The following is a 21,898-nucleotide window of genomic DNA, read 5'->3' on the forward strand; positions in this document are numbered from 1 at the left end:
TGTGGCATTTTGGAGGTATAGATGATTAACTCTGCCTTTTATAGATTTTCTTTATAAAGGGACAAAGGGAATATATTTCCCTAAAGAGGTTCTTTGAGAAAGGGGGTGGAACTAAGAAGTGAAACTATAGATCTGTGGTTTTCTTCCTGCCCTAATTAACTGGATCCTTGTTTCTAATGCCAAGGGGGAGAGCCATGTTAAAGCACAATAAAATTACCAACACAGTCACCGCTGTGGTTGATGAGTACTCTAAAACCAAACCCTGAACTTACTGGTTTGGGAAGAATTGTAGTTGTGCTTTCCAAAATCGTGTGTCTTTGAGCACAACATGAATGTAGAAGAGTTGAGAACGTCTCCAAGATAGTTGGTGTTATATGAGAGACTCCTCTGCTGTATACTGTAGAAATGCTTTGCTCTCAAGAAATGGGGTTGTGTACTCTAGACATAAGTGGACAGTGTTCAATAAAATAAGTTTTCAGTGTGCAAGGCCTGGGCTTCATGGTTACAAGCACTGCTCCCCTCCTGAGGGGTGAGCAGATCTGTGTCATTGGGTTATCTGTGTTCCATTAACTTGTGGTATATTTTCATAAATGGAAAAGGAGTTGTCAGGGAAGAAATTAAAATGAAATAAAACTGCAGATGCCTGCAACTTCCCCTCTGCTCTCTTCACTTCGTTTATTATCGTGCAAAGAATGTTGATTACCAAAAGCAAGCATTGTATTATCACTTGTATGAAATGATAAAACAAAGGTTGCCATCCTTTGAGCTCATGTGGTAATGGCGTAGTTCACTCCCAGAAGCTTTTGTGGCAAAGAATCAAGCATACATCAAGAGTTCAGAAAGCCAAGAATCTGCTGGCATATAATGAAAAGTACGTTATTATTTTATCTAATAGGGATTGGCAGAGACTTGAGAACAATAGCTGGGGAGGAGTAGGCTCTGTAATGGGATTGCGCTGTCACGTGGGCTGCCTCCTGTTTCAAGCCAGTGCAGGAATCTCGCTGCATGTGAATCTGCTGTGCCCCCCTCTTGCATGTAGTGTTTGTCCTGGAAGTCCCAGATTTCCAGGTCTAGTAAAGCAGTGGAGTGCTGTATTTTTCTGACAATAACTTCATCTCTTTCTGCTCTGCAATTTTAGGTACAGAACGCCTGTTAAATAGGCCTCTGTTCAGTGAAATCGCCTGGCTTTGTCATGCAAAGAAATTAAACTGAGAAAATCCATTTGCTGTTGGCTGTGAACCTGAAAAGCAAGGCGCTTTAATTCTGTAGTGGGGAAGTCCTGCCTCAATATGATCTCACGCAAGCAAATTCTCAGGCAGGATTACCGTAGTGAATGCTAAGTTTTTACTGTCTTCCTATTTTTGCAGCAGTTTCTGAATCCTGATCTTCCCCTCTTATTTAACCACCTTCACATGTCTGTGATGCTGTGTCTCTAAAGCTTTAAATTGATGCAGGAGTGCAGCCTCTTTAAGCTCGTATGAAGAGAACTGTAAGGTAATGGAGTTGTATGCCAATTTTACCCCTCCTGAGCTATGCAGTGATCAGGAGATAATCCATTACTGTAGCTGTCTGTGCTAGATTACTAAAGTAGCTGCAGATTTTATAGAAAGCCTGTTCTTTAAGAGCTTGATTGCACTCCCATTGAAACTTAGACTTCTTAGTGATTTTTGTTGGAAATGAGGCTCAAAATACCGTCCTTTGTTAGAAAGCTGGGGTGGGTGGTATCTATTAATAAAGAGCAATACCAGCCTGAAGGAGGGCTTGAGGTAGTGAAGTTCTGCTCTTCTGGCTGTGCCTGGAGTGCAGAAATTCAGATCGACTTCATTTCAGCGCCTAGTGATTTGTGTCCCTGTGTGCTGGTCGCGGGGTTTCCTGCTGGGGCCATTCTTAATAAAGTCACAGAATAATACCTCCTGGCTCCGTGGTCACCATCATTTGCAGTTTGGAAATGTGTTGCTGCTTAGAAAAGCATTCTGCTTCCTCGGAGAGCACACTGCCTACCAAGATAAAAATGCTTGCTAGTTTTTAAATCCTGTAGTAGTACAAAGGGATCCTTTTGGCTTGAGAGAGGCTGTGGCAGGTTGGTGGCCCTGACCCTGCTGAAGAAACCAGAATTTTGCTGAGCATGGTGGGAAGGCTTAAAAGGGCTGGTTTCACCCCAAGAAAATAGGTTCCTAGGTTCTTCCTCTTGAGTTTGTGGAGAGAAGCTCCCGAGGGCTGGCTGAGCAGCAGTGCCATGCTCCTGTTGCTTCTCCTCCAAAAGAGCCCACGTGTTCAGGGCAGCCGAGGCTCGTGGCCCCACAGCCTTTGAGCTGTCTTTGAGGCAGCGCAAACACAACGCAGCGGTTTGGGGGGACTGATGAATGGTTGCCTAAGGATTAGGTGGGAATTTCATTAGTGTAAGTCTGGCTTAAACCTCAATTTCATTCAGATAGCTTTCTGAGAAGGCTGAGAGCTGGAGTGCGCTGAAAAGCACTGCATGGCTTCGACGTTCCCCTTGGTGCCGTGAAACTGCTCGTGAGGCTTCTCCCTGCTTCGCCCTGCCATGTCTGGGGAGGGATGGCCAGCACAGCTGTCACTTCACAGCTGGTCCTTGCACAGATACGTTGCTGCTTTCAGACCCGCATTGGGAACAATTAGTGAAGTAAGGGTTGCTGTGTGAGGTTATTTGGAACGGTTCTGGCCGTTTTAATCACTGAGTGCTCGTCCACTGCCTGTGAGCATAGACTTCTGCACGGATGCTGTCATGACCTGGTTTTGCAGGTCAGCCCTCTGGTTTTCTGTCCTCCCTTATTCCCCCGCCCCAGGTCGCTTTTCTGTAACATGTGGTCCAGCCAGAATTTGCCAGAATTTGGCTACTTGCAAACTTTGTTTCTGCTTTAGAAATGATTTCTAGTGAAAGATCCACCACTCGAGGTCAGCCAAAGATATGGAGCCTGGCGGAGCTCAGCATCTTACACGTTGCAGTCCCAGGGAGGTGGTGTGGTGCAGTCGTGGAGATCTCGTATCCTGAACTTCCCCAGCAAGATCTTTCTTCCTCATGGCCACTATGCTACACAAAGAAACTCAGCCCTGAGATCCCGTGGAAAGTCAGCTTGCTAAAACCAGACCAACTTTTTGTTCAAGCTGGGAGTAATAAATTCTCGGTGCTCTGGAAAACGTGGCTAGTTGTTGTTATCCACAGTGCATGTGTCAGTTAGCACAGCTAGTTGTTGCCACATGTTGCATATTTTGGAGCTGCAGTGCATCTGGAGTTCACTTGCTTCGTCACTTCTGATTTACAAGTGTTGCACAGTAAGAGGGTGGGAGGCTTGGGCCAGCAGAGGCACCCAGAGGTCAGCAAGTAAGGAAATGGGCATTTAATTCTGCTTTCATTTCAGTTGTCTGTTGGAATGAAGGCAGGACTGTGCTGTGGGCAGCTGCATCATTATCAATGGACTTGGAGCCTGTTTTGGTTTGCGGGGAGATGCTTAAGGCTGTGTCTGGGGGATGGAAGTGTGTTTGAGTGCTCTGTTGCACCTTCCTCTTTAAAGCAAAAGGTCACAGTTCATTTCTGTTGGAAATAGCTGGGTCATGTTTTTTCCAAATGGAAGAGTGATCCAGAGACTTGGCATCAGACCCCAGTTAAATAGTTTTGTCAGCTGTCGGTGACTCTAATTTCCTGGAGCATTTTAGATATGCTTTTTAAATTGGCATGAAAAAGCTGATAGCGTTGCTTAGTATGTTTTTTTTTTTTTCTTCTTCTGGAAAGAAATTTCCTATTCAACGCTTAACATACACCACAAATTCCTTGAGCCCTTTACTTGTCCTGGTGAAAGTAGCTGCATTGCTCCAGGTGGGATCATTGCTGTGTGTGTGCGTGCATTCCCCCCTCTTGCTCCAGACTCCCCAAAATCAGTCCTGTAGCTTCGCTAGCTCAGCTCCTGCTCCATAGAGTAGCTGGCAGACGCACTGAGAGCTGTGTAGTAATGCTTGCTTCGTATTTTTTTCTCTTCCACTCTCGTTATATTTTTACTTTCTTTTCTTCTTTGTGATGTGACATTTTCAGCTGATGTATTGCAAGCAAACCCTTCTAATTTTGGAGTCCAGATCACAAGAGTGAGTTTCTTTCTACTAGTGTCTATAGCTGTATTTTTTGTGTGTCCTCCCCTCTGATTTTGGTAAAGGCCAACCATATTTAGTAAATATGACTAGGTAAGAGAATCCTCTGTCTTGTAAAATCTTTCCCTTTTTCACAAAGCAATGTTCTCTTTACATTGGGCCAATGAAATTTCTTCAGTTTGCTCTTTGGGTTAGTTTTCAGATCTACTCTTTTGTGTGTACCGTTATGTGACTTTGCTCCATTAAAGGGGCAGAGTCAGCAAGCCAGAAGGTGTATTCAGAATTCACCAGTGATTTGCTTACCTTACACGATGATTTTTCTGAAGCGACTACTGCTTTGAGTGCCATTAGTCTTTCGGGCCCTTCACAAAATGCCTGAAAATCATGGATCTTCTTCAAAAGCTGGATATGTGATGGTTTCTGAAATTGGGCCTCTTGAAAGAGTTTCAAATTGTGCATCAAAACAAAAAGATAAAGGTATCTGAATCCCTTAGGATGGTATAGGTCTTTCATTGCAGCTTTATTTAATTTCTGTATAGCACTCTAAAAAACGGCTTTTATGAATTTTCATATGTATTCAAAATTAAAAGAGCAGCCCCTTTTCCTAGAGCTTTTAAGACAAGGACTTTCAAAATTTTTCCAAAGACTATGATGTTGAATTGCTATTAGAATTGTATATCTAGAAATCCTCAGTGACATGATGATGTTTGAAATTCCTTGGGTTTAGGTTTGCTTCCTGATATGATAAGGTTTCTGGGGAACTTAGTGTTTCTGCCCTCAAAAGTATTAAACCCAAAAAGACCTCACTGCATTCTGGAGTGTTTTGTTTCTTGCGAGGATGTCTCAGAACTGCTGTCAGGAAAGCAAGTAACTGTTTGTGGTGTATGTTATATTATTTATTTGCTTACTGGAATCATTTGCATGGAATTTTTGGCACCTTCTCCAATGTAATTTGTACATTGCTTTTGTAAGATATAACACCCAGGTAACTCTTGCACTAGCTAATCCCTTTCTGTTCTCTCGCCTATGCTATTAAGACTTCTGTCATGCACTGTTTGTGATGTACATTTGCACCCTGCAAGAGCAGCAGAGTGAACAGTTTTTTTTCCCTTCCAGAATTTGCTTGTTGCTTTGAACTCAGCTTTACTATACATGCTAAAGAAAACCAGTAGCACTGACTGGAATTGCATACACAGACTCGAAGTCATAGCCCAAAGTGTTCAACAGTTGTCTCAACTTAGCTGCTGGGAGGATGGCAGCGTGCTCCATTTGTTTTGTTGAGCTAAAATGCTGCTACTCCATCCTAGCTCAATAAATGTTACTGGGGAGGGGCTTCACAGCATACTGCTCAGGGCTACAGCAAAGAGACTCTTTGGGACACTTACCACAACCACGTTTATCTAATCCGTCCCCACTTTCTTTTGCCTCAGAGGTTGAAAGATCTCAAGCAAAGGGAATTTGCTCGCAACGTCTCCTCAAGGTCACGTAAAGATGAAAGGAAGCAGGAGAAAGCACTCCGACGTCTTCATGAACTGGCTGAACAGAGAAGGCAGCCTGAATGGTGAGTATGGGGGATCCCTGAGCACCCCTGGAGCATGTGAGCAGGAGTGCTGCTTGGGACTGTGTGAATTTTGAGGGAAAAGCTTCATGCTTAAGTTTGGCCTCATGCTGTGTTTTGTAGGACAGGATTCACTGAATGGGTATTCCAGAGCATTCCCAAATTGCTTTATCCAGCAATAATTTTCATTATTTGATAATGCTAAAAACTTCAAACAGGTGTAGAATACTATTTTAACGCATACCTGTGGATACAAGATAATTGAAATGGGTAAAAGATTTTAGATGAGGCATGAAACTGACTGCAGAGGTATACAAATGGCCATCAGCTGTTTTCTGTCTTACCTTGTTCATACAGCGCTCCTGGAAGCGGACCCATGTTCAGAACCACCACTGTGGCTGTGGATGAGGAAGGTGGAGATGATGACGATTCTGCAGCCAACAGCAGTTCTTTTGTGCAGACAATGTCTGGCCAAGCTTCAGAGATGACAATGGACAGAGGTTTCCTTAACACTGGACAAGTTGGTGGCACCCTTATGCCAGGCCAAATGCCCCTCCAGTCAGCACAAGCAATCAGTTTTGGCATTAAGAGCACTTTGGGAACTCCACTGCAAAAGATAGGTGTGTCATTTTCATTTGCCAAGAAGACTCCGGTGAAGCTTGAGACCATAGCTTCTGTTTTCAAGGACCACGTGGAAGAATCAAGTTCTGCAGATGGAGGAAAAGCTGATGAGAGAGGGTCCTCAGATGCAGGAAGCCTGCAGAAATCTGGTGATGGTGAAAGCACAAATAATTCTGATGGCAAGACGGAGGAAGATGACCAGCATGACAAAGATAGCGGCTCTCTAGCCACTACGTTATCTAAACTGAAAAAGATGAGACGAGAAGATGGACCAATGGCAGTTGAACCAGAATACTATCATTATATTCCCCCAGCCCACTGTAAAGTAAAGCCTAATTTTCAATTCCTGCTTTTCATGAAGTCTACAGAACAAATGGAAGCTGAAAATGTGAATAAAAAAAACACACATGAAGTCAAAAAGGGTAATTCTCCAAAACCCAAACCCAGCAAGCATGCAGAGAAGGCTGCTGAGAGCACAGTGCAGCAGAAGGAACAGAGTACTACTGAAACTACTGCTCAGCAGAGCAAAACAGAGCTAAAAGAAGTCCCAGAAAATGCAAGTATGCAGGAGGGCAAGCATCTTACAGAGAGCCATCTCCCAGAGCCAGACACTACTAAGGAAGTCAGTCAGCCTGTCCCAAGCAGTAAAGATGTCACCGAAGGACCAAAACATCCAACAGGACCTTTTTTTCCAGTTCTGAGCAAAGATGAGAGCACTACTCTCCAGTGGCCTTCAGAGCTGCTCATATTTACCAAAGCAGAACCTTCTGTTTCATACAGTTGTAATCCCCTGTATTTTGATTTCAAGCTGTCTCGCAACAAAGATGCTAAAGGCAAAGGGGCAGAGAAATCCAAGGATCCAGGAGGCCTTTGTAAAGAAAACATTCAGACTCCAGAATCTGGAGAGATGAGCAAACCCAAGGAGGCAGAAAGCATAGCTAACAGTTCTGCTGGGAAAATGGAAAGTAAATCTCTGTCTGCCTGTGGCTCCCAGAACAAGCAGGAGTCTAAATTGGCAAATGTTAGTAAGGTAGAGGGAGATGACAGTAGTAAAAATGTAACTGGTAAGAATAAATCTGGAAAATCCCATAAACATAAAAAGAAAAAAAAGCACAAAAAGTCCAGCAAACACAAACATAAACACAAGGAAGAACCTGACGAGAAGAGCCGAAAAACTGACCTGGGGGAAGAGAAACCCAAGAAACGGAAAAAACGCAGACACAAAAAACTCAAATCTTCTCTTTCTACTGAATCAGAACGGGCACTGAAAACTGAACTGTCTGAAGAGTGTAGCCATTTCCAGAAGAAAAAGCGATGCTCTCAGGAGTCGCAGAGGAAGTCTCTGTCTGCTGAAGAGGGAAGTAGCAGTAAGAAAGAGGACAGTGGTAACTCCTGCCAAGAACATGGCAGCAAGAAACACAAGGCTGACCTGCAGCAGCTGCCAGCTGCCAGGAGGCGGTGTGCTGGCCCCTCTCTGGGCAGGTCCGGCCGCAGGAGCCGGCAGAGCAGCGGGGATTATGACAGTGATGAGGGCTCCCACAGGAAGCACTCCCGGCAGAAATCTCCCTCGCAGTACAGTGATGACGACGACTCCGGCAGTGACCACTCCAGGAGCCGCTCCAGGTCAGGGCGGAGGCACTCGTCTCGACGGTCCTACTCCACCAGTTCCGATGCTTCTTCAGACCAGAGCAGGTACAGCCGCCGGAGGAGTTACTCGGATGACAGCTACAGCGACTACAGTGACCGGTCGAGGTGCCACTCAAAGAGGTCCCACGACTCGGAGGATGACTCTGACTACAACAGCTCAAATCACAGATCAAAGCGGCGCAAGTACTCCTCTTCCGAAGACGACTACAGCTCGAGTCGGAGCAGGTCAAGGAGTCGAAGCAGGAGCCGAACCCACCCTCGAGGAAGGTCAAGAAGTCGGAGTCGGGGCAGGACACGAAGCAGCAGCTGTAGCCGCAGTCGAAGCAAGAGGAGGAGCCGAAGCATGACGGGTCGCAGCTGGAAACGAAGTCGCAGCTACAGCCGGGATCGCAGCCGCAGTACGAGAAGCCACTCGCAGAGGTCGCTCTCGCGAAAGGGCTCTCGAGGCCATGAGAGCCCTGAGGAGAGGCGGTCAGGGAGAAGAGACTTCATCAGGTCCAAAATCTATCGCTCGCAGTCTCCTCACTACTTCCGAACAAGCAGAAATGAAGGAGCTTTGAAGAAGGAGGACGGCAAAGGTGAGGATCTCAAAGGGTCTGGCTCTCTCTCTCAGAACAGCAGCAGTAGCTCTGGCACTGGGAGGGCCTCGGAAGGTGACTGCAGTCCAGAAGAGAGAAACTCCGTGACTGCAAAACTTCTCCTGGAAAAGATCCAGTCCAGAAAGGTTGAGAAGAAGCCGTGTGTTACTGATGAAATGCTAGCAGGGGCAAACAAGGTGGGCATAAAGCTCAAAGACCCTCCACAAGGCTACTTTGGCCCCAAGCTTCCTCCTTCATTAGGCAACAAACCAGTTCTCCCTTTAATTGGGAAATTGCCAACCATCCGAAAACCAAACGCAAAAAGATATGAGGAGTCTGGCTTAGAGAGGGGCGAAGAACAAGAGCTATCGGACTCTGAGGATGCTTCCCAAGGCGTGGAGGAGACTCAGTTGGCCGGCCAGTCTCTCCTGGAAGAAGTGGTGATGGTTATGCAGGACAAACCTCTGGATGAGCAGAAACGCGATGAACCTGCTGTGGAGATGCCGTCCATTCCCCTCGAAGCACCAGCACTGCCCGAGTGCTTTAGTTCTGGGGACCTGGTCATGCAGCACAACTTCCTCTCGGACCCGAGCGATGGTGATGCGTTGGAACCCATGGATGGGGGCAGCCAGCCTGTCCCTGTGGAAGCCGGTATGATGCCCTTGGTCCCTGATGTGGAGCATTTTCCCGGCTATGTGCCTCAGAGCGGGGAGCCGAGCATCGAAGGAGACCGAGAAGGAGGAGAAGACTCCTCTCTGGCACCGCTCGAGAGCCAGCCCATCACTTTTACACCTGAAGAGATGGAGAAGTACAGCAAACTGCAGCAGGCTGCTCAGCAGCACATCCAGCAACAGCTCCTCGCAAAGCAGGTCAAGGCTTTTCCTGCCTCCACTGCGCTGGCGCCAGCAGCGCCTGCCTTGCAGCCCATCCACATCCAGCAGCCGGCGGCGGCATCCGCGACCTCCATCACCACTGTGCAGCACGCCATCCTGCAGCACCACGCTGCTGCGGCTGCCGCCGCCATCGGCATCCACCCCCACCCCCATCCCCAGCCTCTTGCTCAGGTTCATCATATACCCCAGCCCCACTTGACGCCCATCTCGTTATCCCACCTGACCCACTCGATTATTCCGGGGCACCCTGCCACGTTTCTAGCCAGCCACCCCATCCACATCATTCCGGCATCAGCCATCCACCCGGGCCCCTTTACTTTTCACCCAGTTCCTCATGCTCTTTACCCGACCCTTCTTGCCCCGAGACCCGCTGCTGCTGCGGCTGCTACAGCGTTACATCTTCACCCCTTGCTGCACCCCATTTTCTCAGGTCAGGACTTGCAGCACCCCCCGAGTCACGGCACATGAAGGACGAGCGAAGTAACCTTGGAGGAAGGAGAATATTTTGCATTTTGGGAAGGGGTTGAAGCTGATTTAGCTGGCAGGTGAGGCCTGAGAATTTCCTTTCACTATTTAGCAGCCAAAGAAGCCAGGCGTGGCCGGAGGGCTGGGTAACAGTGTGCAGCAGGTCAGTTTGCAAGCGTTGTGTGCAGCCACTGCCAGGGGCTGTTGCAGCCCCGCTGCCACCATGTTCATAGCAGCGCTGTGCTGGAGGAGTCATCTCGAGCACAGACAGGCGAGGCACTTGGAAAGGCTTTTTTCCCTGGATTCTTACACTTAGTCATCCTCCTGCTGCTGTGTATATGACAAGTGATATTTCATGCACACTAATAGGTCTCTAAAATCCTTTTATTGAGGTCATCTAATTAAAATAGTCAGCATGATTGAATCCTGCTTGTAATCAGCGATGAAACACTCAGTAACTGACAGCTGTGGGTCCTGGCAAGGAGACTGATGGGAGGGCAGCACCCCTCTTGTTTTGTCTGGGCCAGTACCAGTTTTCAGGCATTGCAGATCTCCTGGCATCCTACTGCTGCGTACTTAGGTTTCTTTTCTCTTAATGTAAGCAGCAAAGGTGGGAATAAGATCTGATTTTGAAGCAAAGTGAACGGAGGAGCTGCATGTGTGCTCCGAGCTCTGACCCTTCTCCATCCTGCATTAACATTCTCCTGTGTGAGGACTGCACCTTGACACCTTCTGTATATTGTGAACTGGAGAGAGGTTCTCAGATTGGTAGTTTGTGATTTCAATCTAGGCTTTGACCACTCTTCTCCTAAGAAAGAAAGGAAAAAAAAAATCTGCTCTGGCTTCCATCTTTAGAGGTGTTGCAAAAGAGGCTCTCAGCTGAGAGAAGAAAAATCCCTTTAGGAATTGAAGCAATACAGAGGACTGGGGAGAGTGATGGGAGTATGTAAAGTGTATTCTTTCCTCTGTAGTACTGATGGTTTCCTTATTAATTTATAGGATTTTTTTTAATGTAAAGAATTGCACTGAACTCTGTAAAGGAAGATGCTGCTTTTTGTAGCTCATATAAAAAGGTTACATTTGTAGTATACCGCAATAATATTTTTTACAGCCAGTTCTTTTAGTGGTACTTGTTCTGGTGGCTTTTGTGTAAATATGTTTGCCGTAGGTGAAATAAGACACTTGTAAAGGTTCAACTTTATAGTTTCAGCTAGATGCAAAACGAACTAAGCATGTATATTTTATCAAGCTCATGTATTTTTGAAGCTTTTATGTACTATAAGATGTAAAAAAAAAAAAAAAAAAAAAAAAATCCACCTTCATTTAGCGTTTTGCAGAAGAAAAACGTGCAACTCGAATACCTGAGGTGCGTGGATGACACCGGTGACTCTAACAGCTAATGAACGGCACCGCCTGGAAGGTGCTGGCTTTGGGAACGGTGTACTACGGGGTGCCGCGGGGGCTTGCTGCATGCTCCTGGTCTTTACTAAGCAGCTACTTATAGGAATTGACACTGGAGGCTGTCTCAGGAGTGTCAAGAATTTGGGTTGTCTCCCACCGAGTGCAGAATTCCTTCCCCTCCCCCCTTCCTGTCCTACCCCCTCGGTTTGTACCAGGTGTGCAATCCATTCTGCCTTCTGCTGTCAGCAGAACCTTTCAGCCACCACTGTATGCACAGGGCCAGGTGCTTTGGTTTGTAACTAATCCCTTGTGCCCACACCTCTCTGTGGTGGGGTGTGAGGGATTTCTGTTCCTTCCCACGTTGTTCCCTGGCGCTGGGTACCACCAACCACAGGGGCTTTGAGGCCAGCACCAAGAGCTGCTGGCCCCAGGACCTGGGTTGGGTATTTCGGGTTCGGGTTCTCCTGGTGTTAGTGCAGGTTTGGGGCATGCCTGTGAACCACTTCCAGGCTGCACCCCCACGCTTGGTTTTGGCGGCCCGGTTTCGGAGCAGGCGGCAGTGGCTGCCGCTCGGTGCCGTTCCTCCCTTCCCTCCTTCCTCTCCAGAAGCACAGAACTGAGAGCCAGGGGCAGACTGAAAGGATCAAAAACTCTGAGCTTCCTCATTATTTAAACAAGAGCCTTTACATTTGGACAGGTCGGACTGAATCACAACGGTCACAAAAGGGACTCAATTTCTCTGTAAATAATTAACAGAATACAGTATTAATGTTTCAGTGCTGAGCTCATTAGCTTCTAGATTCAATATGCGTGTTCTGGCACCCTTCACACTGCAGTCAGGGTTTTTTTTTTGTTTTGTTTTGTTTTTGACTTCCGGAATAGTGCTAAAAATAATTAACCTATCATTACTTAACGAGCATAAACAGACTGTATTTAACTTTGTCACATAAGATATATATAAATATATATATATGCTGTAAAATGAGGGGAAAAAACCTTTCTAATAAACCAATGATTTGTGGAAAAATGTGTGAAATGTCCTGAAGCTGCTTCTCGTGGTGTAACACACATAAGGCTGTTGTTTTTGTGAAATGCCAGCATTAGGTGCTCGCTTCATCTTCCCCGGGAGCAAAGCTCATGCTGCTGGGACACCTTGGGCAGAATATGTTGAGCCTGGCTGCAAGCCTGTGCTCCTCCTGTGCTTGGGTTCTGTCTGCCTAGCCCTGTTCCAAGGACGTTATTTTGGATTGGAGCCCCCAAGCGCTGCACGCTCCCCTCCTCCTGTGATCCACCCTCCTGTGATCCACCTGCCTGCTCCCCACAGGGCAGGGATGGGATTGGGGTTGTGCTTTTGGGGACGGAGTGGCAGTGTGCCTCGGTGATGAGTGCCTTTGGACCCTGTCTTTGTGCTGGGGGCTCCGTGCCCTACCCACCACTCGGTGCGCTGGTGGCAGAGCGCAAAGACCAGGCCTGGGGCTTGATGCTTTAGCGGCTTTGCAAGCCCAGGTGTCAGAAACTTGCCAGGTCCTGATCTGGCTGAAGAGAAGAGAGGGGTGCTCCCCTTTGCCCTGCCCCAAGACCCCAGTGTTGCTGGTGGTTGCACCAGGGCGGCGAACTGCCCTTGCCTTGTTCCTCCTTGTTTGCCCCTGGAGCTGGGAGCCTGGGTGAATGACAGCACCCAAATGTTGCAAGAAAGGGGAAATTAAGCACTTTGGGGGAGAGAACTGCAGTTGCCTTGGAGCAATCCTGCGTGGCTTTCTCCTGGCTCTGGGTGCTGACTGGCTGGCCTGGGCAGCAGCCCCCGTTTGGGGGGCCAGGGGAGACAAGGTGGGTTAAATGGTGAAAATCCCACAGCTGCTGGCTGGAGCTGCACAGAGCCCCTGTCACGGCTCACTCTGACACCATCCCCCAGAGCCCTTACCCTGGAAAAGTCTGGGCTGCACTTCCCTGGGGGGGTGGCACAGGGACAATTTGGGTGCTGGGGAAGGGGAGACGCCTTGCTGGCATCCATGTGCCCTGCGCCATCTCTGCTCCATCTGGCTGTGGAGGCGTTAAGTGTGGGGCTGAGGGGGCTCGGGGCCGAAGGATGTGGGCGCTGCGCTTTCTCCACAGCCACCCGAGCCCCAAGATAGCAGGGGCAGGCGGATGCTGCTGTCCTGAAGCAGGGCCGGCCCTGTCCCAACCGCCCAGCTGTGGGTTGGCCCTTCCTGCTGCGTCCCCCCAGATAAGAATAGGGATGGGGAATTCCAGATAGGGAAGCTCTGGGCTGCCCTGGGCACATTTTGGGGCGAGCCCAGGAGGTGATGGGTGCTGTGTGCTGTGCTCCTGCCCCGCTGGTGGCCCTGCTGCTGCTCTGGGGACTGTGCTGGGCCTCCGGCCCGGAGCTGCTCCACCCCCAGCCTGCGGTGTATGAGGGGCCCCCTGGCAGCTACTTCGGCTTCTCCCTGGATTTCTACGTGACCAAGAACAGGTAGGGAGGGCGTTTGGAGCTGGGCATGGACCCCGCTCATCCCCAAGCCCTGACACCCGCTCCTCTGTGTGCCCCAGGACGAGAGTGGCGGTGGGGGCTCCCCGTGCCAACACCTCGCAGCCTGGAGTGGTCGAGCCTGGCGCCGTCTTCCTTTGCTCCTGGCCTGGAAACTCCTTGTGTGACCTTGTCCCCTTTGACACTGTGGGTGCGTGCACGTTGCGGGACGATGCCAGGTGCTGCCACCAACGTGGGGCCCATCCTGGCACGCCTGTTCTTCCAGGGGATGAGATGGAGACCAGTAGCTCCATGAAGCTTCACGTCTACAAGTCCAGACAGTGGCTGGGAGCCTCCGTGACCAGCTGGCACGGCACACTGGTGGTGGGTGCACGTGTGGGTGGGCACCCGTGGGTGCTGGCGGGGCGGGCGCCCACCTGTCCCCGTCCCCAGGCCTGTGCCCCGCTGCAGCACTGGAACGCCATCCAGGACAACCTCGAGGCTTTCCGCACCCCAGTGGGTGCCTGCTTCATGGGAGCCGAGGGGCTGCACCGCTTCATCTGGTACTCACCCTGCCGCAACACCCAAATGGCCACCGTCTACAAGGAGAACAAATACAGTGAGTGCGGGCAGGGGGCGGCGGGGGCCCTCCCGGCCGGCCTGACGCTGCCCTGTGCCCGCAGTCCTTGACCAGCGCTACTGTGAGTTGGGCTTCAGCGCGGCTGTCACCTCGGTGAGATGGGGAGCCCGGGGTGCCACGGGGATGGTACCGGGGATGCTCGTGGGGATGTCCCCAGGGATGCCCCCAGAGCTGCCCCCGAGGATGGTTCTGGGGATGGTCCTGGGGGTGCTCCTGAGGACACCTCTCAGAACGCTCCTGGGGGATGATCCTGGGACACAGGGGGGTGCCCCTCTGCAGGGGGGGTGTAGAGATGCTGGGCTGGAGAGGTCCCAGGGGGATGCTGACGCTGGCTCTTCCTGCAGGAAGGCACGCTGGCACTGGGTGCCCCCGGCGGGTACTACTTCAAGGGTGAGTGCTGCCTGTCCGGGGGTGTGCCTGCCCCAGCACCCCTGGGTGGGCATGGCGGGATGGGGACTCCCCTGTAGGTGCCACCCGCTGTGCTAGGGGGGTGGGGAGCAGTGTGGCACCCCAGCACTGGTGTCCCCAGGGCTCCTCTATTTGGGCAAATTGAATACCATCTTCGCCCGTTTCCATGGCAAGTCCCTGGTTTGGATAGAGGGCCCCGGGCGCCCCACAGTAGAGCAGACATCCATGGACTATGAGGACGGGTACCGAGGTGAGCAGTGGGTGGGGACAGCCCTGCCCCGCGCCCGACTCATCCTGGAGACGGTGGGGTCACCAGTGCCCATCTCCCTGCAGGGTACTCAGTGGCCGTGGGCGAGTTTGATGACAATTCCAAAACCAAAGGTAAGGCAGGGCCATCGGCACTGGGGTTCTGTGCTCAGGGTGCCCTCTGCTGCCCTGGGACACGGGTCCAGCTCCAGAGCCCTGTCCGTCCCCATGTCCCTGCCTGTGCCAGGGGTTTCTCCATGGCGGGGGCACTCAGCGTCCTTTCCCCTGCAGAGTACGTGGTGGGGGTCCCCAACAAGAGCAACACGGCAGGCGAGGTGAGCAGTGCTGGTGCCTGGCTGCATGGGGACAGGGATGTCCTGCGGTGCGGCACTGGGCACCCGGGGGAACACTGGGGATGGGGACAGCGATGGGGCCTGACGCTGCTCTGAGCAGGTGGAGATCTTCAGTGAGGGGACGAGCCTGCGCCGGATGCAGGGTATCGCCAGCGAGCAGGTACCCCCACTGCACCACCACCCTACAGCACCCTCTGCACCCTGCCGCATGGCACCACCACCCTATAGCTGCACCCTGCTCCATCGCACCATCACCCCATCACCTGCCCTACTTGCTCCCCCCACCCCAAGGCCTCCATCTGCCCCCTGTAACACCCCTGCACCTCCCACCCCATAGCACCCCATGCTCCCCTCTCTGCCCCGCTGGTCAGGGGGCCACCTGCACCTCACAACCCAGGTACCATCCCCTCCCACCCCTTTCCCAGGTGGCTTCGTACTTTGGGCACACGGTGGCTGTGGCCGACATCAACGGGGACGGGTGAGGCCCCTATGGGCACAACACCCCCGGTGTCACCCAACCATCAGGGGTGAGATGGTGGGGGGAGGGGGAGAGACAGGGGGCTTCGTCCTGACCTGGTGCTGGGTGCAGGCGGGACGACATTCTGGTGGGTGCCCCCCTGTACATGGAGCGGCGTCCCGAGGGGAAGCTCTCCGAGGTTGGCCGCCTCTACCTGTACCTGCAGCGGGGGCAGTGGTCCTTCGCCAAGCCCCCCCAGACCCTGACGGGCACCCACCCCTATGGCCGCTTCGCCTCCGCCATCGCCAGCCTGGGGGACCTGGACAAGGACGGCTACGGCGGTAAGCACGGGGTGGTGGCAGGGGACAGGTGTGGTGATGGGGGGACACACACGTGTGCTACCCACGGTGCCCACCTTGATGCTGAGGGCACTGAGGCAGGAGCACTGTCCCAGTGCTCCCAGTGCCTCCCCACACCCCCCTTCCAGTGCAGCCCCCTGGCCCCCACCCCACAACACCCCAGCTCTCCCTGCACCCGATGGCACCTGGTGGCCGCTCACGTCCCCTGCGTCCACAGATGTGGCAGTGGGTGCCCCGTTCGGGGGTGACAGCAGCAGTGGGCAGGTCCTCATCTTCCGTGGGCAGAGGGAAGGTCTCGAGCCAGTGCCCACCCAGCGCCTCGACAGCCCCTTCCCTGGCCCCGCTGCCTTTGGCTTCGCCCTGCGTGGTGCCACCGACTTGGATGGCAACGGCTACATGGGTACGATGTCACCGCGTGTCCTCTGCGTGCCACCATGGTGTCACCCACCCTGCCACCAACACCCCGCTTGTGCCCGCAGATCTGCTGATTGGGGCTTTTGGGGCCGCCAAGGTGGCCGTGTACTGGTGAGTCCCCAGTGCGGGGCCAGGTGCTGCTGGCTCTGTCCCTTGACACCTGAGCTCTGCTGTCACCCGTGCCGCAGGGGACAGCCTGTGGTGGTGGCCCGGGCACAGCTGAGCATCCCCAGTGGGCTGAACCCTGAGACGATGGAGTGTGTCCTGCCCGACTCCGACACCCGCATCAGCTGGTGAGCAGCACGGTGGGGACACCGCCAGTGGGAGCACCGCCATGGGGACAAGTTTCTGAGCACCCATGGGTGCTGTCCCCTTGCAGCTTCCCCGTGGTGCTGTGTGTCAGCGTGACGGGCCAGAATATCACCCAGAGCATCCGTAAGTGCCTGGCACAGGGCTGGCATTCCCCCAGGGGTGGCACTGGGCACCTCCATCACCCGCTGTCACCTCTGCCAGACCTTGATGCCGAGCTGCAGCTGGACCGGCTGAAGCCGAAGCTGTCCAGGAGGGTGCTCCTGCTGCAGGGCCACCAAACATCCTGGCACCAGACGCTGGTGCTGGCCATAGGGATGTCCCCGCTCTGCCACAACCTCACTGCCTACCTGCGGGTACGGGGATGGTGCCACTGGGCTGGCACACATGGGGCAGGGGACAGCGGCGCCCTGGGCCAAGAGGGTTGGGGACCGCCTGCCCCGTGCCTGTGGTGCCATCGCACGGTGGTGTCCCCAGGACAAGGCTGACTTCAAGGACAAGCTGAGCCCCATCGTCAGCAGCCTCAGCCTGGCACTGGCCTCGTCATCGGATGCCCGGGGGCTGGGGCTGGTGCTGTATGGGGACACCCTGGTGCAGGCACAGGTAGGACCCGGTGGGGACACTGCTGGGGACAGCCACCACCAGGCCCTGGGGCACCCACAGCCCCAGCATCAGGCTGTGCAATGCTCCAGTCCCACAGCCCCCACCCTATCCCTGTGTCTGTCCCTGGGACACGGCCCTGTCCTCAGCACCTCCCTGGGATGTCCCCGCTGTCACTCCTGCTGTCCCCAGTGCCTCCCCGAGGTGTCCTTCCTGTCCCCCTTGTCCGCAGTCCCTGCCCAGGATGTGCTCGCTGTCCCTCCCACTGTCCCTGCTCCACCCTCAGGTTGTCCCCCCCCCGTCCCCACCCTGTCCCCACTCCCTCCCTGGGATGCCCCCTCCTTGTCCCCCACTGTCCCCAGTCCCTTCCTAGGACATGCACTGTGCCCACCCCACCGTCCCCTCTCCCCCCCGGGCTGTCCCGCTCTGTCCCCACTCCCTCCCCACATCCCCCCGCTGCCGCCCCCACCTCCCCCTGCCCCGGACCAGACCCACATCGTGCTGGAGGACTGCGGGGAGGACAACGTCTGCGTCCCCGACCTCCGCCTCACCGCCCACACGTGAGCACATGCGGGGGCCACGCTGGGGGGGTTCAGTCCCTGCCCCTGTTCCCCTCACCCCGGTGCTGAGCCCTGCCGGGTCCCCAGGCCAGGCACCCACCTGCTGATCGGGGCTGACAACGTGGTGTCCCTGCGCGCCCTTGCCACCAACGCGGGCGAAGGGGCCTTCGAGGCCGAGCTGCGGGTGCAGCTCCCCGAGGACACCTACTACCAGAAAGCCCTCAGTAACATCCAGGTGGGTGCGATGGGGGGGGCACAAGCCCTGCCCTTGGTGCAGGGGTGGCACCTGCAGCAGGGTCTGTGCCACGTCCCCACCGTGTTGCTCCCCCCCCGTGCCACCGCAGGGGCAGGAGAAGCTGAGCTGCATCCCCAGGAAGGAGAACGGGAGCCGCGTGGTGCTCTGCGAGTTGGGCAACCCCATGAAGGCCGGCGCCCAGGTGTGGGCTGTGGGTCACCCACTGCCACCTGCTGCCACCCGCTGTCACTCACTGTCACCCTCCCTGCCCCTCAGATCACTGTGGACATGGAGCTGAGCGTGACCGGGCTGGAGGACGTGGGCGATGCCATCACCTTCCAGCTCCAGCTCAGGAGGTGACGCTGTGGCCAGGCTGCTTGTGCCCATGCTCAGTGTGTGGGTTGGTGAAGGCGGGGGGGGCAGTGTCACCCTGCCTGCTCTCACCCCCCCATGTCCCTGCAGCAAGAACAGCCCCACCAGCGCGGTGGTGACGGTGGTGGTGCCCGTGGAGGCGCAGGCAGCGATGGAGCTGCGAGGGTGAGGGTCTGTGGGACATGGCAGGGGGACACCGGGGTGCCAGGGGTGACACTGACCCCACTGTTGCCACCAGGAAATCCCTGCCCACCACCATGGTGCTGCCCACGAGCTGGCACGGGGCAGAGGGCAGCCGCCGGCTGGAGGACCACGGCATCCGCGTGGAACATGTCTACCAGGTAGGGTACAGCACCCAAGGGTGCCAGCTGAGGCCACGTGTCACCCACTGCCAACTCACTGTCCTCCCCCAGCTCCACAATAAGGGCCCGGCCACTGTCACCAATGTCACCCTGCGCCTCGATGTCCCCACTGAGATCGATGGCCGCATCCTGTTCTACCTGCTGGAGCTGGGCACCGAGGGTGGCATCAGCTGCACCCAGCCGCCTGGCCTCAATCCCAAGCAGGTGGGACACGAGGGGGGACAGCACCCATCCGGTGGGTGATGGGGGGGGGCTGAGGGTGTCCCTTTCTCCTTCCAGCTGGAAATGCCCCGACCCACAGGCGTGGGACCCCACAACAAAACCCACAGGCGGGAGCGCAGGGAGGTGGACGAGCCGGTGGCCGCAGCACTGGAGAAGCCCATCCCCGTGGTGAGCGGGTGCTCCCCGTGGGACTGCAGCCCCACAGGGGCCCTGGGGACAGGGTAGGGGCCGGGGTGACACCCGCTGTGCCTGCAGGACTGTGGCAATGCCACCTGTGTGGAGGTGACGTGCTGGGTGCCCAGCCTGGCCAAGGACCAGCGGGTGCTGGTGAGCATCCGCGCCCTGCTCTGGATGGACACCTTGCAGCAGGTAGTGGCACCCGTGGGGGACGAGGACGTGCTGGGGTGGCATCGTGTCCCCCTGGTGTCCCCATGGAGCCGTGCCACGTCCCCATACATCCCAGGGACCTGTGGAAAGCACCCACGGGGACACCAGGCAGGGGGACGCGGGTGCCCCTTTGGCTACTGACACCACTCTTCCTGTGTCCCCATGTGTCTCCGTGTGTCCCCATGCCTGTCCCCAGCGGGAGCACCTCCTGAAGCAATTCCTTGTCCAGTCACGGGGCTTCTTCAACACCTCGGCCATGCCCTACCGTGTCCAGCCCCGTGTCCTGCCCAGCGGTGAGGCCGAGGTACAGCTCTCACGGTCAGGGGGGGAGTGACGGCCAGTGCCAGCGGTGGCCCCAGTGGTGGCACCCCCCTGTCCCTCTGCAGGCTGCCACCGAGGTGATGCGCGCCAGCCCCGACGGCAAGCGGGACGTGCCGGTGTGGTGGGTGGTGCTGGGCATCCTTGCAGGGATCCTGCTCCTCACGCTCCTCATCCTCCTCATGTGGAAGGTGTGGGGGGGGGGACACATGACACGGCGCTGCCGGGCACCCCTGGGGACACCTGGGGAGGGCGGTGGCCCGGTGACACCCTGAGATTGCGGTGGGACCCTGATGGCAACAGAAGGGACTGGAGAAATTGGGACCCCTGGGGAGGGGGCTGCGGGCATGGGGTGGGGGCGATGCTGGGAGGGGGTCTCCAAGGGGGGGGTGTCACCATGTCCCCTCTTCCAGATTGGCTTCTTCAAGAGGACCCGGCCACCCGTGGAGGAGGACACGCAGGAGCTGGCACCAGGACAGGCCCAGGAGATGGGGGGCACCCAGAGCTAGGGGGGACCCCAGGTCCCCTGCACTCTCTGCACCCTCCACCCCACAGCCCTGGCCCTGCCCCAATGCCCAGCATCACCGCCCCCGCCCTGATGTCCCCAGCACCCAGGGGTGCCCGCGGTGCTTGTCACCCCCTCGCTGTCCCCGGACAATAAATCCTGGCACCCGCGGGGTGATGTGGGGGTGCCACAGCGGCGTGGGGGGGACGCGGGACACGGGGGGTGCGCACGGGGACAGGGGGCGTGCGGCGGGTGCCAGGGTGCCCAAGGGTGGGTGGGTGGGTGCCGGGGGGGGGTCGGGGTTGGGTGGGGGTGCTGGGACTGGGGGGTGGCGCCGGTACCGGGGGTCGGGGCTGGGACCCGGGGACCGGGAGCAGGGGTCGGGAACGGGACTCGGCGCCAGGACCGGGGGTCGGTGCCGGTCCCGGGGGGGGGAGCAGTGCCGGGACCGGGTCTCGCTGCCGGTCCTGGGGGGGTCGGTGCCAGGACGGGTGGGCCTGGGCCCCGAGGGGGGGTCGGCGGCGGTCCCGGGGTGCGGGACCGGGGCTCGGGGCCGCGCCGGGGGTCGCCGCCCGCCCCTCTCCGCCCAGCCCCTCCCCACCGCCGCCCGCCGGGGCCCGGCTCCCCCTCCCCGGCTCCTCCCGGTGCGGGCGGCGCTGCCCGGCGGGGCCGGCAGGTGGAGCCCGGCCCCCGCGGCTGAGCCGAGCCGAGCCGAGCCGGGCGGGGCGGGGCGGGCCGGGCCGGGCCGTGCCGGGCCGGGCATGGCGGGGTGAGGGCGCGGAGGCACCATGCGGCCCCCCCGCCTCCTGCCGCTGCTGCTGCTGCTGCTGCTCGGCCGCGGGGCGCGGGGCGCGGCGGAGCCGGGGGCGCTCGGTGAGTGCGGCCTTTGTGTGCGCGGCGGGGCCGGGGCCAACCCCCCCCCCCGTTATCCTCCCCCCACGCCCCCCGGCATCCTCCCCCCAGCCCCGGCATCCCCCTCCTGGTCCGTCTGTCCGTCCCCCGCCGTCCGTCTGTTCTCCCCCCCTCCCCTCCATCTGTCCGCCCATCCCACCTGCGGGGGTGTCGCGGGGTGGTTTTTTTTTTTTTTTGGGGGGGGGGACACCCCCCTCGGTGCATGGGGGGGGATGAGGGGGGGGTCGCAGTGTTGGGGTGAGGGGGCTGGTGGTCGCCGTGGGGGTGGTGGGGGTGGCTCTGGGCAGGGCTGGGGTGTGTGATGGTGGGGGGGGGTCCCAGGGGCAGGGTGGGGGGTCCTTTTGGTAGGGGGTGGGGTGAGCCCCGTAGCGGGCACCTCCGGTAGGCAGGGTGGGGCTGGGGGCGCTGGGTGCCACCCTGGGGTCCCTGCGGCTCCCCACGACCCCTCCCCGCACCCCAAACGCACCCACCGGGGTGAGGGGTGCCCGTGGGGCTGAGACGGTTGGCAAGG

The 21,898-nt window shown here is 56.0% G+C and overlaps 2 protein-coding genes across 6 annotated transcripts in view; both read left to right on the forward strand.

Annotated features, from left to right (window-relative positions):
* The window catches only part of GPATCH8 (G-patch domain containing 8), a 54,272-nt gene extending 43,097 nt beyond the window's left edge, over window positions 1–11,175 (forward strand). For all 5 annotated transcript variants that reach the window (XM_032202901.1, XM_032202904.1, XM_032202902.1 and 2 more), the window contains 2 exons: window positions 5,532–5,662; window positions 6,017–11,175. In XM_032202901.1, the coding sequence (XP_032058792.1) occupies window positions 5,532–5,662; window positions 6,017–9,866 (3,981 nt within the window). In that variant the 3' untranslated portion in view covers window positions 9,867–11,175. The remainder of the gene's footprint in view (window positions 1–5,531; window positions 5,663–6,016) is intronic.
* A 62-nt stretch (window positions 11,176–11,237) lies between these two features.
* On the forward strand, window positions 11,238–20,479 carry ITGA2B (integrin subunit alpha 2b). Its single transcript, XM_032202568.1, has 30 exons — window positions 11,238–11,303; window positions 13,649–13,734; window positions 13,812–13,939; window positions 14,015–14,112; window positions 14,182–14,347; window positions 14,412–14,461; window positions 14,713–14,758; window positions 14,898–15,026; window positions 15,110–15,157; window positions 15,314–15,357; window positions 15,476–15,535; window positions 15,801–15,853; window positions 15,965–16,173; window positions 16,409–16,591; window positions 16,671–16,716; window positions 16,794–16,898; window positions 16,985–17,040; window positions 17,119–17,270; window positions 17,392–17,517; window positions 18,004–18,074; window positions 18,162–18,309; window positions 18,425–18,511; window positions 18,586–18,665; window positions 18,772–18,846; window positions 18,920–19,022; window positions 19,095–19,247; window positions 19,521–19,634; window positions 19,855–19,956; window positions 20,039–20,161; window positions 20,384–20,479. Exons 1-30 carry the CDS (start codon window positions 11,238–11,240, stop codon window positions 20,477–20,479), a joined length of 3,003 nt encoding a protein of 1,000 aa, XP_032058459.1.
* The last annotated feature ends 1,419 nt before the right edge of the window (window positions 20,480–21,898 follow it).

Source organism: Aythya fuligula, chromosome 24 (assembly GCF_009819795.1).
Source record: "Aythya fuligula isolate bAytFul2 chromosome 24, bAytFul2.pri, whole genome shotgun sequence".
In the NCBI taxonomy this organism is placed as follows: Eukaryota; Metazoa; Chordata; class Aves; order Anseriformes; family Anatidae; genus Aythya; species Aythya fuligula.

Bases quoted from the DNA above. Each gene is read 5' to 3' on its own strand.
- ITGA2B (XM_032202568.1), top strand. From the start codon at position 11,238: ATGACACCGGTGACTCTAACAGCTAATGAACGGCACCGCCTGGAAGGT. The intron at 14,348-14,411 runs GTGAGTGCGGGC...CTGTGCCCGCAG, and splicing joins CTACAAGGAGAACAAATACA to TCCTTGACCAGCGCTACTGT. The intron at 16,717-16,793 runs GTGAGTCCCCAG...CCCGTGCCGCAG, and splicing joins GCCAAGGTGGCCGTGTACTG to GGGACAGCCTGTGGTGGTGG.